The 14315-nt window shown below is 37.0% G+C and overlaps 2 protein-coding genes across 3 annotated transcripts in view; both read left to right on the top strand.

The window, feature by feature from the left end:
• Positions 1-213: 213 nt before the first annotated feature.
• On the top strand, positions 214-11758 carry LOC127622267 (Golgi resident protein GCP60-like). The gene is made up of 8 exons (XM_052096315.1): positions 214-504; positions 1030-1171; positions 1410-1550; positions 5446-5604; positions 5735-5909; positions 6281-6467; positions 6885-7169; positions 9775-11758. Exons 1-8 carry the CDS (start codon positions 237-239, stop codon positions 9987-9989), a joined length of 1572 nt encoding a protein of 523 aa, XP_051952275.1. The 5' UTR covers positions 214-236; the 3' UTR covers positions 9990-11758.
• A 978-nt stretch (positions 11759-12736) lies between these two features.
• The window catches only part of LOC127622262 (NHS-like protein 1), a 125222-nt gene continuing 123643 nt past the window's right edge, over positions 12737-14315 (top strand). Inside the window, exon 1 of one of the 2 annotated variants that reach the window (XM_052096298.1) lies at positions 12737-13394. In XM_052096298.1, the coding sequence (XP_051952258.1) occupies positions 13073-13394 (322 nt within the window). In that variant the 5' untranslated portion in view covers positions 12737-13072. The remainder of the gene's footprint in view (positions 13395-14315) is intronic. The other variant, XM_052096300.1, reaches the window with a different exon arrangement.

Below are 14315 nucleotides of genomic sequence, written 5' to 3'. Positions count from 1 at the left end.
TAGATGTAATAAATAAATAGATGTAATAAGCGTCAAAGACGCTTGTTTCTTACTAAATGTAAAGTGTACGTGTGTGCTTTGCATATCCGGTTATACATCTATAATCAGTATTAAGAAACATTTAATGTAAGAATATGCCACATTTTTTAATTTCTAACGTTTCTATGTCATGCAGCCGGAAGTTCCGGCGGAGCAGGACGGAAGTAGGTACGTGGCTGCTTCAGCTGACATTCGGCATGATGGCGACAGAGGTTCAGAGCGGCGACCTCAACAGCGCAAATTCAAGCCGTCTCGAAGTTTCTATCGACGGATTGACTTTAAGTCCCGATTCCGAGGGCGAACAGGAACAGGCCGAGACGTCAGCGGCTCTGTCGGAGGAGCACGTCGCCTTAAACCCGAATGTCGATGGGGAGGAGGGCGAACATGTCAGCAGCGGTACGATCGAGATTAAATGGGGCTTTCCTTTAGTAGAGCTCTACGGGCTGGCCCTCAGATTCTTTAAAGGTATCTTATGTCACTTTTATACACGAATATTGCCAGTTATTCAACTCAAATATGCTTTTTGTTTGGTCATATCATTTAGGGATGAGAACGACACAACTATGTGTGATGAGTCTGTTGTCATGCGCCTGTTTACATGTTTTGAATCACTGATTCTACTTGTAACATTACATAAATATTCAATATCCCTAATAGCGTAACAAACAGAGCTTTTGCACATGTGAAAAACTGAATTGTAGGGCATCATAATGCTAAAGCGCTGAAGACCATCTTTCATGTGTTCATTGATGATAGTGTTTTGTGTCTAGGGAAACTCAAGACTTACCTAAAACCTCTTACGTGTCTTATTCTTGACTTTTAGACAATACATGTACAAAATAGTTTTACACAGCTTAAAGTAATTCATGTTCATTTAGAAGCTGTCATCTTTTAATGATGTTTGATGTTGACATTTGGAGCGACTTAAGAACATGCTTTAACCAACAATCAAATGTAATAAAAGCTTGTAAATTTGTATGTTCCACTCAGAGAAAGATGGGAAAGCCTTCCACCCAACCTATGAGGAGAAACTTCGTCTGGTAGCCCTCCACAAGCAGGTGTTGCTGGGGCCTTATAACCCAGATGTTTTACCTGAGGTTGGATTCTTTGATGTGCTGGGAAATGACCGCAGGTAAACTTAATTATTGGATCTTTGACTTTACTGGGTCAAAGTAGGAAACAGTTGGGGTCACATTAGCAAACATTAAAATATTTTCATTACATTTAAGATGATATTGATTTGTATGTACTATAATATGTAAGATCTGAGGTTTTATATCAATTGATTATTAGTGTGTGGTGTCTTAAAACGTGTTGATGGATGGATAGATAGATGGGGATATGCAGTAACACAGCTGTCACTGTTTCAGGAAAGAATGGGCATCTTTGGGCAACATGGAGAAGGACGAGGCCATGCTGGATTTTGTAAAGCTGTTGAATAAATGTTGCAATTTATTCGCACCTTTCATCGCATCACATAAGATTGAAAAGGAGGAGCAAGAAAAAAAGAGGTGAGACCAGCAGATTAATATAATTGATTTTCGTTCTTTATTGATTTTGTTTCCCCTCTTTGGTAGTGCCACATCCATCTTGAAATAGACTTATATATTTACTGGTTTACCCCATAACCAGATGGGACTTTTGAGATTTTATTTATTTTTTTATTTGAGATAAAAGAGATCCTCCATGACCACAAGTAATATTTGGGCACTAAGAATTTCAAATAGAGAATTTTTAAAGGTGCACATAGTAATTTCCCCCTCTTTAAAATGGGACTGCACAATTAATCAAAATAAAATTGAAACCGCAATATGACCTTGTGCGATTATTAAATTGCAAAGGGCTGCGATTTAATTAAATAAATAAATAGTCTGCTCCCTTCAAAGTTTATTTGCGCTGCTTTGTCCAGTCTATATTAAATTAGAGCATGTTACAGTGTTTTCAGAGCGGTTCTGTGCTCCACAATTCCCTTTCATGCTTAGAGTAACAGAAGTGTTCTGAGTTCGGTTCCGTTTGCTTGCGTGCGCTAAACGCTTTATTTACACTAAACTGGCGAGTCATGCGTGAAGCAGTTTTTTTATTATTATCAGCATTAGCAGCATGTCAATCTCTGCAAGGCATATGTATCATAATAATAATGCAGAATACAAGAGTTTTGTATAATTCATACATCGTTATTAAAGGATTGTTGAGCAAACAGCATTAACAGTAACACCTGTAGTGTCCAGAAACTTGTATTCCTCCAGTCTCCTGTCATATGTTTACTTCAGGAGTGAGCGTGTCGCCCTTATTACACGCCCCGTGGAAACAAGTGAAAGCGGAACTAATATTACCAACATCCAACAAAATGAAAAGGAAGGAACATACATATAATAAGTCTATATCAAATATTTTGTTACTATAATATAACGCATTGCTAAATTATATGTAATAAAATAATGAATAAAAATAATTAAATGAAATGGTACAAACTAACCTTTAACTTTAAATTTAAATACACCAATGGGTTATCAGTTCAACTTCAGTTTGACGATAAGCCTTGTTCTTTAGGACTATCTTATATACAGTAAAGAATAGTTTGTATAAGCCTACTAGTTTTTAAGGCTTAGAATATAGAGTAACATTTATATTTAAAAATTATATTTTGTGTATACCGAATTATTCAATCAACCAACATTATTTTTGACAGCAAAAACTAGGCAACAACTATGGTTTTACCAACAGGGAAATTTAGTTAACAGTGACATTGAGCAGAAAGCTTACATATAACCAGTGTTGACAGAGCTGCTGATAAAACTTAAATGATCAGCATGGATTGATGAGATGAAAAGAAAATTGGAGATCGGTATTGGATGTTAAAATCCTGATTTGAGCATTCCTAATATTCAAGTTTGAATATTTTCAAAACTGTGTTTCAAAAACTAATGATGATGATTAGTGGGCTGAGACCCTATCACAAAATGGACAGTACATGGTGGATGGTAACATTTGGATATGATGAAGATTTGTTTCACTGTTTATATATTTATTTGTTTGTGGTTGAACTGAAAAAAGGTCTCAGTTTGGTTCTTTTAAAGAGGGTTCAAGTATGAAAACTCCAGTAGCCTTTTGGCAGTTGAACATGTGGAAAACATTACCATCATAATCACAGTTCAAATCGCAATATTTTTCTAAATAATCGCAGTATGACTTTGTCCAAATTGTGCAGCCCTACTTTAAAGTTTTATCAATAAAGATTTTAATAGTGCTTTAGAATGTTATTTTTTAAATAGTGCTGTCAGTCAATTAAAATGTTTAATCTTGATTAATCACAGATTTTGAAAGTGCTGAAATTTAACTCTAAACATGCTTATTTTACTGTCATAATGCTTTTATTTCCATCTTCGGAAAGAGAACAAAAAATATGTAACAATGTAATGCTATATTAACATTTTCCAAACAAAGCCTCCAACAGTATAAATATAAAAATACTAAAATAGCACCAATTAAAGTAACTTGAAATATTTCCCAACATTAAACATCACATTAAAAGTATAATTGGGAGATTGACTAATTGAAATAACTAGTCCTCACATAGGCTGCACATTCATTGCAATGAGCACTAAATCTCTTAAACTCTCATCCTCCACAATATTAATCAGCCGGTAGACTTTGGCTATATGCTTTTTTATTGCAATCATTTTTTATAGCAATCATGAAGCCGTGTTCATGATTCGTGCTAGGGCTTCAGTGTCAAGCACCTTTTTTTAACTCCACATGAAAAGCACTTGCAGACAAAAATGTCTCATTCTGCATTTAGTTAATACTTGGCATGCTACTGTGGTAATTAAAATGTGCCTTACTTAGGCTGAATATACTTGATTTCTGCATTAAGAGCTTCTTTCCCTGTCACTTTATCACTGACACGGAAGTGCTGTTGTGTGTGTGTTTGTGGTGTGTGCATCAGTGTAATGACTCCGGGTGGACACATTGCAAAGCTTCCAACTACTGTTTATGCTGGTTAATGCTGTATTAGCGGTAAATGCGTGAATCGTGATTAAGAAAAATGTATGCAATAGACGTTTTAAATGAGTCACTTAAGTTAGCGTATTAATTTTGACAGCAACTAGTTTAAAATCATGTACGCTTCCATGAGATGAAAACTCTAGTCGTATCAATTGTAATAAAAAGCTGTTTTATTAATCATGGAGCGGGTCTCCTCGTTGGGTCTGATATGTTTATTGCACATGACCAGCCAAAGACTATATACACTGGCAGCAAAAAGTTTGCAATAATGTACAGAGTTTGCTGTTTTGGAAGGAAATTGGTACTTTAATTCACCAAAGTGGTATTCAACTGATCACAAAGTATAGTCAGAGCATTACTGATGTAAAAAACAGCACCATCACTATTTACATTTTTTTTTATTTTTTTTTATCAAATCTAGACAGGCCCCATTTCTAGCATCCATCACTCCAACATCTTATCCTTGAGTCATCATGCTAAATTGCTAATTTGTTACTAGAAAATCACTTGCTATTATATCAAACACAGTTGAAAGCTATTTGGTTTGTTAAATGAAGCTTAATATTGTCTTTGTTTGTTTTTGAGTTGCTACAGTATGTAATAGACTGGCATGTCTTAATGTCAATGTTAGGCCAAAAATAAAAAAAAGAAACTGATTTCTCTAGAAACTTGTCTGTCAATCATTGTTTGAGGAATGAAGACTATACAATGCTTGAAATTGCCCAAAAAATTTAAGATTTCATACAAAGGTGTACACTATGGATCTTAATGCCATTTAAGCTTTATTGGGATCAGCTAAACAGTAAGGTGCGTGAGAAGTGCCCGACAAGACAGCCACATCCATGGCAAGTGCTACAGGAAGCATGGGGTGAAATGTCACCTGAGTATCTGGATAAAATGACTAGAATACCAAGGATCTGCAAAGCTGTCGATGCTGCATGTGGAGGATTTTGATGGGAACACTTTTATGTAGTTTTAAGAATTTCTGAATATTTTTTTCAAATTGTAATAGTAATTTTTCACATTATTAATGTCCTGACTACATATTGTGATTAGTTGAATTCCACTTTGATGAATAAAAGTACCAATTTTTTTCCATAAGAGCAAAATCTGTACATTATTCCAAACATTTGGCCACCAGTGTTTATATATTGTGTATGGTAGATCTTGCTGCAATAACATGAAAAAGTAGATCTCATTCCATAGAAGTGGAATTGATTGCATACTTGTACTTTCAGCAGGGCAACAAACAAATAATTGTAAATTGTAGTGAAAAATTAATAATGAAAGGCACTTTTAAAACAGTCTCCCTATACAACATGTTTAAAACCTGAGCTCTTTTCCCTTGGAACCTCAGGGACGTCTCACTATGTGTATGTTGGCTTTTTGTTTGCTGAGAAGGTGGGAGGAAGAGGAGCAGCAGCGTAGAGAGGAAGAAGAGCGTGAGCGACAGCGGCAGGAGGAGGAGAGACACAGACGTGAGGAGGAGGAGAGGCTTAGGAGAGAGGAGGTGGAGAGAAGACAGCTTGAAGAGGAGCGACAACGTGTAGAGCAGCAGAAGTGAGTGATGGAGATCAAATTATTCAAGAACTACAGTAAAATGGCATCATTTGAAAGCTTCTGTTGTGAGGCTTCTAGTAGGGCAAACTCTATCATCTACTTCTCTTTCTCACCCTCTCTGGTGTTTTAGACAGCAGATCATGGCTGCGCTGAATGCACAGACAGCAGTGCAGTTCCAGCAGTATGCAGCGCAGCAGTACCCCAACAGTCCTGAGCAGCAGCTCATTCTCATCCGGCAGTTGCAGGAGCAGCATTACCAACAGTACATGCAGCAGCTGTATCAGGTCCAGCTCGCTCAGCAACAGGTGAGAGACCATGCATCATTGTCCCAGCCTCACCCTTGTCATCGATTTATTTTTTTTCCTTTTCTTCAGGTGTCTCTGCAAACATCGTTGAACTGGATTATTACCATATAGGAACATTCAGGAACTTCGACTTATTGATGCAGTCTATTTTGATGCACAATTGTGCCACCATCACATTTACACTTTTGGCAGACACTTTTATCCAAAGCGACATGCATTCAAGGTTTCTCAGTGAAGTCTAGTTTGTAGGTTTCTGTCTGAGTAACCAATTTGGAAGTCTGACATCAAGTGGTTTTCTTATTGTACCTCTTAAAGTAGGAAGTTTTGACTTTCTGTGTTGAATATCTCAGACAGTTTAATTTTCTCTCCAGGCTGCCTTGCAGAAACAGCAGGAAGATGCTATAGTGCTGTCTACATTGGAGGCCAGTGAGGTGTCAGCGTCCCCTGCTGGCGAGGAGGCTCCCGTTCTGAATGGCCGGGCAGAGTCCACTACTGACAGCTTAGAGCGAGAACCAGACCTGGAGCCTGCAGATGAGGTCACCGAGAATGGACCCACTGGTGAGTCCAGACTGTCTTGGGTATTTTTTTTGCCAGTTTATTGGGGTATTTGTGCTGTTTCTGGTCTTATTGTGCATGACTCATAAGTACACATTATTTGAGAATTGTTTTTAAAATGTTTCACAATGAAATAACTCCCCTCTGAAATGAGTTTCCATTTTGGCTGACATTACCAATTCCTCTTATTTTTCAGTCCCTCACCTCTAGTCATCTGGCTAGGCAACGGCCACTTTTTCACTATCCAATAATTTCACTATGAATAAAATAAAGTTCTGTCCATTCTTTTCTCATTCATTGTCCTATTTCACTTGGAAATAAAACGGGTTACAGAACTACAATGCGTTGCAAATGATGTTTTGTGAAATTCACTCAGCTATTCATGTTGTAGTAACTCATGTCTCCTTTTCTGGTTTGCAGATTCTACCCCTGTAATAGCAGCCCCGTCTATGTGGACCCGGCCACAGATAAAAGACTTTAAAGAGAAGATCCTTCAGGATGTGGACTCTGTGATCACAGTGGGCCGGGGGGAAGTGGTGACCATCCGGGTCCCTACCCATGAGGAGGGCTCCTATCTCTTCTGGGAGTTTGCCACTGACTATTACGACATTGGCTTTGGTGTATTCTTTGAATGGACTGACTCTACTAATGCTTCAGTCAGCGTGCATGTCAGCGAGTCTAGTGATGAAGATGAGGATGAGGAAGGTGAGGAACTTTTTAATATTGGATGCATGGAAATCAAAAAGTTACTAATGGCTTTGTTTACACCTGGTTTTAAGATCCCCCATTATGTTCCTCATGCCAGAGACCACTGTCTCAGAAGCATATTTTATTTTATTTGATAGTACTGGTTTTAATTCCTTAACCTGTTGATACACAATCTCTCTGTACACGGTAGTGACGTCACTCTGCTTACATTTAATATATAATTTACCATCTTTAAATGTAATTAATGTTAACAATTTATACATCTTTTCAAAGGTCTAAGGGTTCAACATTGATAGCTGTTTCACGATAGCAATGCTCCAGAAACAGCAATTTAGTTATTTGTGCCAGGAGTACAAATGAAAACATGCAATATCAAAACGGGAATTCATACCTTTGTTATGAAAACACAATCACCAGATGAATCCAGTTTGCCACACTTGGGTCAATTGTCCATGACTAGCGTTCATTGAAAAACATCCAATTGCACTTTTTGTCCATAAAGTTTATAAATCTGAGAAATATTGATATATTCTCCATTGTTTACATGAGATCTCGCTTGAATTGCCCTTCGTCGTCTTTCTTCAACAAACTTTCCAATCTGAGCAGCATTCATGTTGTAAAACTGTATATTATCTTATATATTAGAGTCTCATAAACAAAAGAATCTGTCTCCAAAGTCTATTTTTAAAAATGCGGTGAAGTTTTATTCATAATAGCCAAGCAGTGCAGTCAGATTTTGTGTCGTCTTGAAAGGCGGAGCCTTAATTTTACTCTGTTCACTTCCAGCAATTTTACAGAGAAAAAAAGCTTGCAGGAACCTCATTATTTGTTAGATCATCTTCAAATTTGAAACACTTCTTTAGACTTGTGGCTTTGTTAACATTGTATTTCTGGGTTGTCTTGGTACTTTTATTATTGTTTTTTTTTTTTTGATTATAAAAACATATTCAGCACAAAATATTTCCATTAATATAATTCATCTTATCTAACTTTAAAAAATAACAACATATATTAATTCTGAAACTTGAGAAATAAAGCCCAAAGCGTCTTCTTTCAAAGGATACTACAACTGTGTCCATACTCCAAGGGGTCCAGTAAATACAACCATTTAAGTTCAGAAAAAAGGGGGTGCGTATCAACAGGTTAAGTATTGTTTTATTCGGCTGACACTTTTGAAAAGATTTTCTAAGTAAGACCAGATTCAGTTTGAGTTATCAAATGTATTTTTTAAAACCTTTTAAAGGCATATATAGGTTATAATCCCTATACATTTTACATTTAATTTATGCATTTGGCAGACACTTTTATCCAAAGCGTCTTACAGTGCATTTATTACAGGGACAGTCCCCCCAGAGCAACCAGGAGTTAAGTGCCTTGCTCAAGAACACAATGGTGGTGGCTGTGGGGATCGAACCAGCAACCTTCTGATTAACAGTTATGTGCTTTAGCCCACTACGCCGCCACCGCCACCACTCCTACCTTTTATGAAAGGGATGATGTACAGTTTTTATCGTAAAATAATCCCCGACAGGGTGATCAGCAGCCCAACAGGGGGGTCTTGTATCACCCTGAAGGGGTTTATTTTGCAATAACAACTGGTTAACTGTATGTTATCACACTTATTACATGGCTACTAACCAAATAAATGGACATAAAATATTGATTTGCATTGAAATTATGTAAGAAGAAAGAAATCGCTGAACAGCTGAATTCCAACTCCGTTTTGGGTACGAGTTCTGTTGGTGTTTATTTTGTGGTATTATCCAGCTTATTACAAGACTATTGCCAAATAAATTAATAAATGGACATGAAACATTGATTTTTTTTATTATCTTACTAGCAGAAATTGATCCAAGAGGTAGGAAAGATACGTCCAAATCCCCAGATGTGCGGTTGTTACTCAGAAATATCTGACCGCTAGATAGCACCATTTATCAATCAGAATCTAGTATTTCATAGTGTAACTGAGTTGCCACTAAGATATTTCAGTGCTGGCCAACATGCTTGGGAATGATAAAGTTTGCCAGAATGATTGTGTCTGATAATGTTTGAATATGTCGGACATTAGGACATTTTAACGGTCAAAAAATGGTAATTGCCAGCTAATGGAAACCCTACCATGTAATAATACATTTTAACCTGGTTTTTGCCCATGAAAATAGCCTTGGAAGCTGGAATGGTGTTAAATCATAAACAAACACCTGGTTTTAAGGTCCGTCATGGGTGATCTTACCACATGTGTTCAGCTGAGACACATTGCATGTATGAACATTTCCAGCAAAGTTTTAAACTCTTGTTTTAAGGTAATGATTTAGTGACAGGTGAGTAGGCAGTCCTTTGCTGCTGTCCAGGATGCAGTAACCTGGATTAGCGTTTACACTAAAAACACAAATACAATGTGTTTCTGGCTACCTCAAAATATGGTTTGAATGAAATGATTGCAAAAAATGTTACAACCTTATTTAGAGCAGTTCACTTGTGATCATTATTGCCAGGTGTAAACAGGATATTTGATATAAAGGGCTTTGTTTTAAGTTTCTGTAGTTAATGTTTTCCCAAAAAGAGAAATTATTAGATTAAAGGCCTGCTCTTTTCCTCACAGGTGATGCCCAGTCTGAGGAGGAGAAGGCCAAGAAAGAGGCTGGGAAACCACAGGTGGATGAGATTGTGCCGGTGTACCGGCGGGACTGTCATGAGGAGGTGTATGCTGGGAGTCACCAGTATCCCGGCCGTGGTATATACTTGCTCAAGTTTGATAACTCCTACTCACTCTGGAGGTCTAAAACCGTCTACTACAGAGTATACTACACCAGATAAGCCTGGTGTCAAGACTGTGGGATAGGAATGTGTGTGTGTGCCTGTATGTACATTAGAGAAAGAAAAAGAAAGTTTAAAATGAGGAATTGTGTGGGATGTCCACAACTGGCGAGAGGGACATGAGTGTGTGTATTTTGATGTGTCCAAGCCATGTACTTGGGACCTCTGTTTTGCACTCTAAAAGATGTACTCTAGGATTTTTTGCTTGTCACTGTCCTCTATACCCAGTGTGACTTAACTCAGCCTCCGTCTTCTAATTTCATCCAAAGAGGTGCTTCAGAACAACCATAGGATAAATATGTATGTGTCCTAATTAAAAAATGGCAAGGAAACATCATGTTTAGATGATGAACAAAGAAGCTTTGGGGTTCTGTGGTAAACCACTAACATGCCTTTCTCCTAGAGTACTTCCTCATTTAGGTCACCACTGTGTAAATCAGACAATGGTGTTCATCTTATACGCAAGTTTCTCTCCCTATCAGCACAAGCGCATCAGTCTGTTCCGTTCCCAGTGGATGTCTGTATAAAACAGATTGACAAGACTTTCTGACAATAGAAAGATGGATGAAATTTATCTGGACTTCATGGTGGAGGCTTTTACGAAAGGAGATTTTGCATCATTTTCTAAATCGGATGGATTGTGTTTAAAACATTTAATAAATATTTATTCATCTCTGTGGTAGTCATTTTTGTGTCTGTAAGTCCTATAGTGTTTATCTAATTCACGTCCACAGAGCCCCAAATCTAGTTGTATTCTTTCTATATTTCTCTTTTGATTTTGCATTTGTCGTCAATGTGAGATTTAGCAGTATTTACTTTTAATGTTATAACATTGCTAGGAGTTCAAAATATTCTTGCCTTGGTCATTTCTTTGTTGGATCTATATAGTTACAGACAGCCATGTCAGGACTTTAAAGTTAAAATGTATATTGATTTAAATTTATATTCCTCACAGATATACTTGGTTCTCTGACATAAAATAACAAACATATTCTTTATATTAATAATAAAATGTTTGTGTAGTTGATTGAGACTATCAAAAGCATTCAAATCACTGATGAATTTTTTCTGTTATTTATTGGTCTGTTCGGTGCTTTGAAGAATTACAGTGAAGTTACTGAGAATTAAAGGCTGCAATTTTATTTTTTGTTTTTCCTGTATTCTTCTAAAAATGAGCTTCATCTTCAAAACATCTGATAATTTTCTGGATTGGTCACTGTCTGTATTGTTGAGTGAAATATGTCCAGTTCATGATTTATGTCAATGATGCCTGTGTAATGCAGGGAACTGCTATGATTAAAAAGCATCCATATTAACAGATACAGATGTTGTTACACTGCTCACTTGATAAATAAAGTGGGTGTGCAGTGTATTCGAGTGTTAAGTCAAAGAGCTGTGTTGATTAAGTATTCAAAGTCTATTCACACTACTTAAATCACATGTATGGTTTATTGGTTACAGAAATTCAGCTGTTCATTATTTCCATGTATTTTTCTTTTTCTCTTTTTATAATGCTAATTTCAGGCCTTTGCATAGTCAAATGTAAAAATTGGCATGGTATTGAAGGTATGTCTTATGGGTAAAAGATGGAAAACTGTAGGGTAATTGGTATGAAAACTGTCTTCATATTTATATTGGAAACTTCAGTCATTTTCTGACCATAAAAGCTGGAAGTGTTTTTTGTATTGGTTTCGCTTGTGTTATCTCATCTTTATGCATTGAGGATGAGAGTCCTGAAGTGTATATTTGATTGATTAAACTTGCATTCCTCTGTACCTGCCATCTGATTATTTTCTGAAAACTTCCTAGTCATTTGCATATTTTAAATGCTCAGCAGCAAAAATAGACATGTCAGAGTCATGTGCATTTATAAACACTTAAGACCTTTTTACTGTCATGTAGTTGAGCATGTGACTCATCACAGTTGTTCTGTCAAGCAGAGGTCATGATTTTCCTATGCAAAAGGAAGTTTTGGCAGGCTGAATGTTAACAGGAAAATGAGTAGTATCAGTCCCATCTAAAAGTGTTGCCTTAGCTGGTTCCACTGACACACCATACAATAGTCAACTTCTTTAACAATACAGCTGATAAGAAAAATCGGATTATTTGAGAAGGATATAGCTAGCTTGAGGACTTTCCCTAACCGTGTGAGGAAGTGACGCCCACTTTTGGAGTTTACCTCCCTCTGCAGTAACCCCGCGCCCTTTTTTTGGTTATTCCGCCTCTGCCTGCAGCCTACTTGGATATTTCAGGCGGGAGAGTAATACTCCTTTGAACCACAAGAGGAAGCTGTAATGTTGGTTTGAAACGCGTTGTTTACATTGGAGTTGATCTTTCATCTGAAGAAATCTTTCCAGAAAAATTCAGTACACAGAGAACTCCAGACTTGTGAGAACTAAATGAGATCTAGGAGATTATACAGAGCATACCATGTAAGAGACTGTAAGTCTATCCACCACAGCCTCGTTTTCATTCCCTTCAACAATAAAATATGGCGCTACTGATAAGAATAAGGTGAGAGATTACATGCAAAATCGATTATTATTATGTTCATGTAATCATTATTATTTAGCTTGGATATATATATATATATTACCAAAAATGGCCTGTTTAGATTAATTTAAAGTGGATTTCGCATATTAGAAAGTACACAAGTAAACATATTTGAGAATATCAAAAGTCATAAAAGAGCCTCCAAGTTCGTGACAATCCGAATATCCATCCCGGGTTTTCCATACAGCACATGCTATAGTAGGCAGGTAACCTCTCCTCACAGCGTAGTGTGGAGACTGTGGACTGTCGAGGTTGGCAATCGCGTTCGTTCCAGTTGCTACAGGTGGTTTTCCGTGTTTTCCATAAAATTTCCCTTCACTTTTTTCGTCTCGACTCGCAGCTTTCAAAAGTGTGTTCCCTGATGCTCACAAACATCAACGGTAACGTCCTGGACTGCTTTTGCATCTTTTAAAAATTATGACGGGTACTTTGGATAATAGAACTTATCCTCACGACAGCTTTTCGAACACATCGTTTGGATTTTAGAACGCCTCAAACTGATGTTCTTCTCAGTTTAAATCTGGTTTAAAATGCCTTTCCCCGAGAGAACCGTTGAGCCTCAGCTGGTGAGCAGGTTGAGAGGGAACGAAAGCTCCGAAAAGACTTTCATTTCGCTGGACGGTCGCAGAGTTCGCAAACCTGTTTTATTCGGTTCTTTGGAAGACGTTTGTTGTCACACTCTCACCGGCATTCTGCATCAATTGTCTGATCTATCGCGGCAAGCTAGTGACATATTCCTCGGAATTGAGACACAGGCGGGGTTGATTTCGCAAAGAACATCAAGGATTCAAGTTCGCTTGGAGAGATTGCAAGTCATCGCGCTCAAGTTTGACCCCAAAAAGATAAAAATACGTAAGTTTACAGTGTATATTCATTATTTACCTACTTTGATATTTTGTTACAATTTTATTAACAATTCATAATGCTTAATAAATCAGTTAATAACGTACATTGAAATACATTTTGAATCTATGATTCAAATATATTAATATTAGGAGATACATTAACTACTGATATCTGAAAAATCACGTTTGTTTATTACTTATTAATGAAAGTTATTATAAACTGTTATTGTTATTTAAGTTCCTGAAAACCTCACAAAGCATCAGATATCTGTTATCTGATGATAATTGCAATTTACAATTAAGTTTTAAAGGCTGCACTCAAAACTAACTTTATAAACGCATTTTGATTGGGTAAGCAAAACAAAGGGCGAGTGAGAATGTTATGCGACAAGCACATGGCGTTTTGTTAGAGTAATGAGTTGAGGAGAGGAGAATGCAGTTTCCCTATAGACCAGTGCTTCTGTCAAACGTGATAGATCTACTATAACGTACAGTACCATCTGTGCCCATCAACACCCCTATAGAGAACCCCTCAGAGACAACCCAACTCCTCCTAGTAAACTTTTGCTTTGATAGATTTATACTACTAATTAAGATAATTACCTGATTTTCTCAGTCATTTTAATCCTGTGCGAATCAGTCATGTCAGTAATTTTTATGGACATTTTAAAATAACGCCGGTAAAAATTACAACGTGATTTACCTACTTTAAAACACCCTGTAAAAATAACCCATGGTAATATTAATCCAGTACATAAATCTGCACTTTCCAGCCTGTGGGCCCTTTAAATATCACTGTTTCTTAAATTCTCCGAGTGCCTGAAGGAAATGTTGGTAATTTAATTTATACCGTTAAAACCAGTAATGTAACGACAGTAACGTCCCCCATTGTAATGAAGTAAAAGTAAAACAAATTTCATAACACTTA

Source organism: Xyrauchen texanus, chromosome 28 (genome assembly GCF_025860055.1).
Source record: "Xyrauchen texanus isolate HMW12.3.18 chromosome 28, RBS_HiC_50CHRs, whole genome shotgun sequence".
Taxonomy (NCBI): domain Eukaryota; kingdom Metazoa; phylum Chordata; class Actinopteri; order Cypriniformes; family Catostomidae; genus Xyrauchen; species Xyrauchen texanus.
This window is presented reverse-complemented; position numbering and strand designations above follow the sequence as displayed.

Excerpts from the sequence above, each read along its gene's own strand:
- LOC127622267 (XM_052096315.1), top strand. The coding sequence starts at position 237 with ATGATGGCGACAGAGGTTCAGAGCGGCGACCTCAACAGCGCAAATTCA. Across the intron at positions 5,605-5,734 it reads CAACGTGTAGAGCAGCAGAA|ACAGCAGATCATGGCTGCGC; the intron begins GTGAGTGATGGA and ends CTGGTGTTTTAG. Across the intron at positions 6,468-6,884 it reads CACCGAGAATGGACCCACTG|ATTCTACCCCTGTAATAGCA; the intron begins GTGAGTCCAGAC and ends TCTGGTTTGCAG.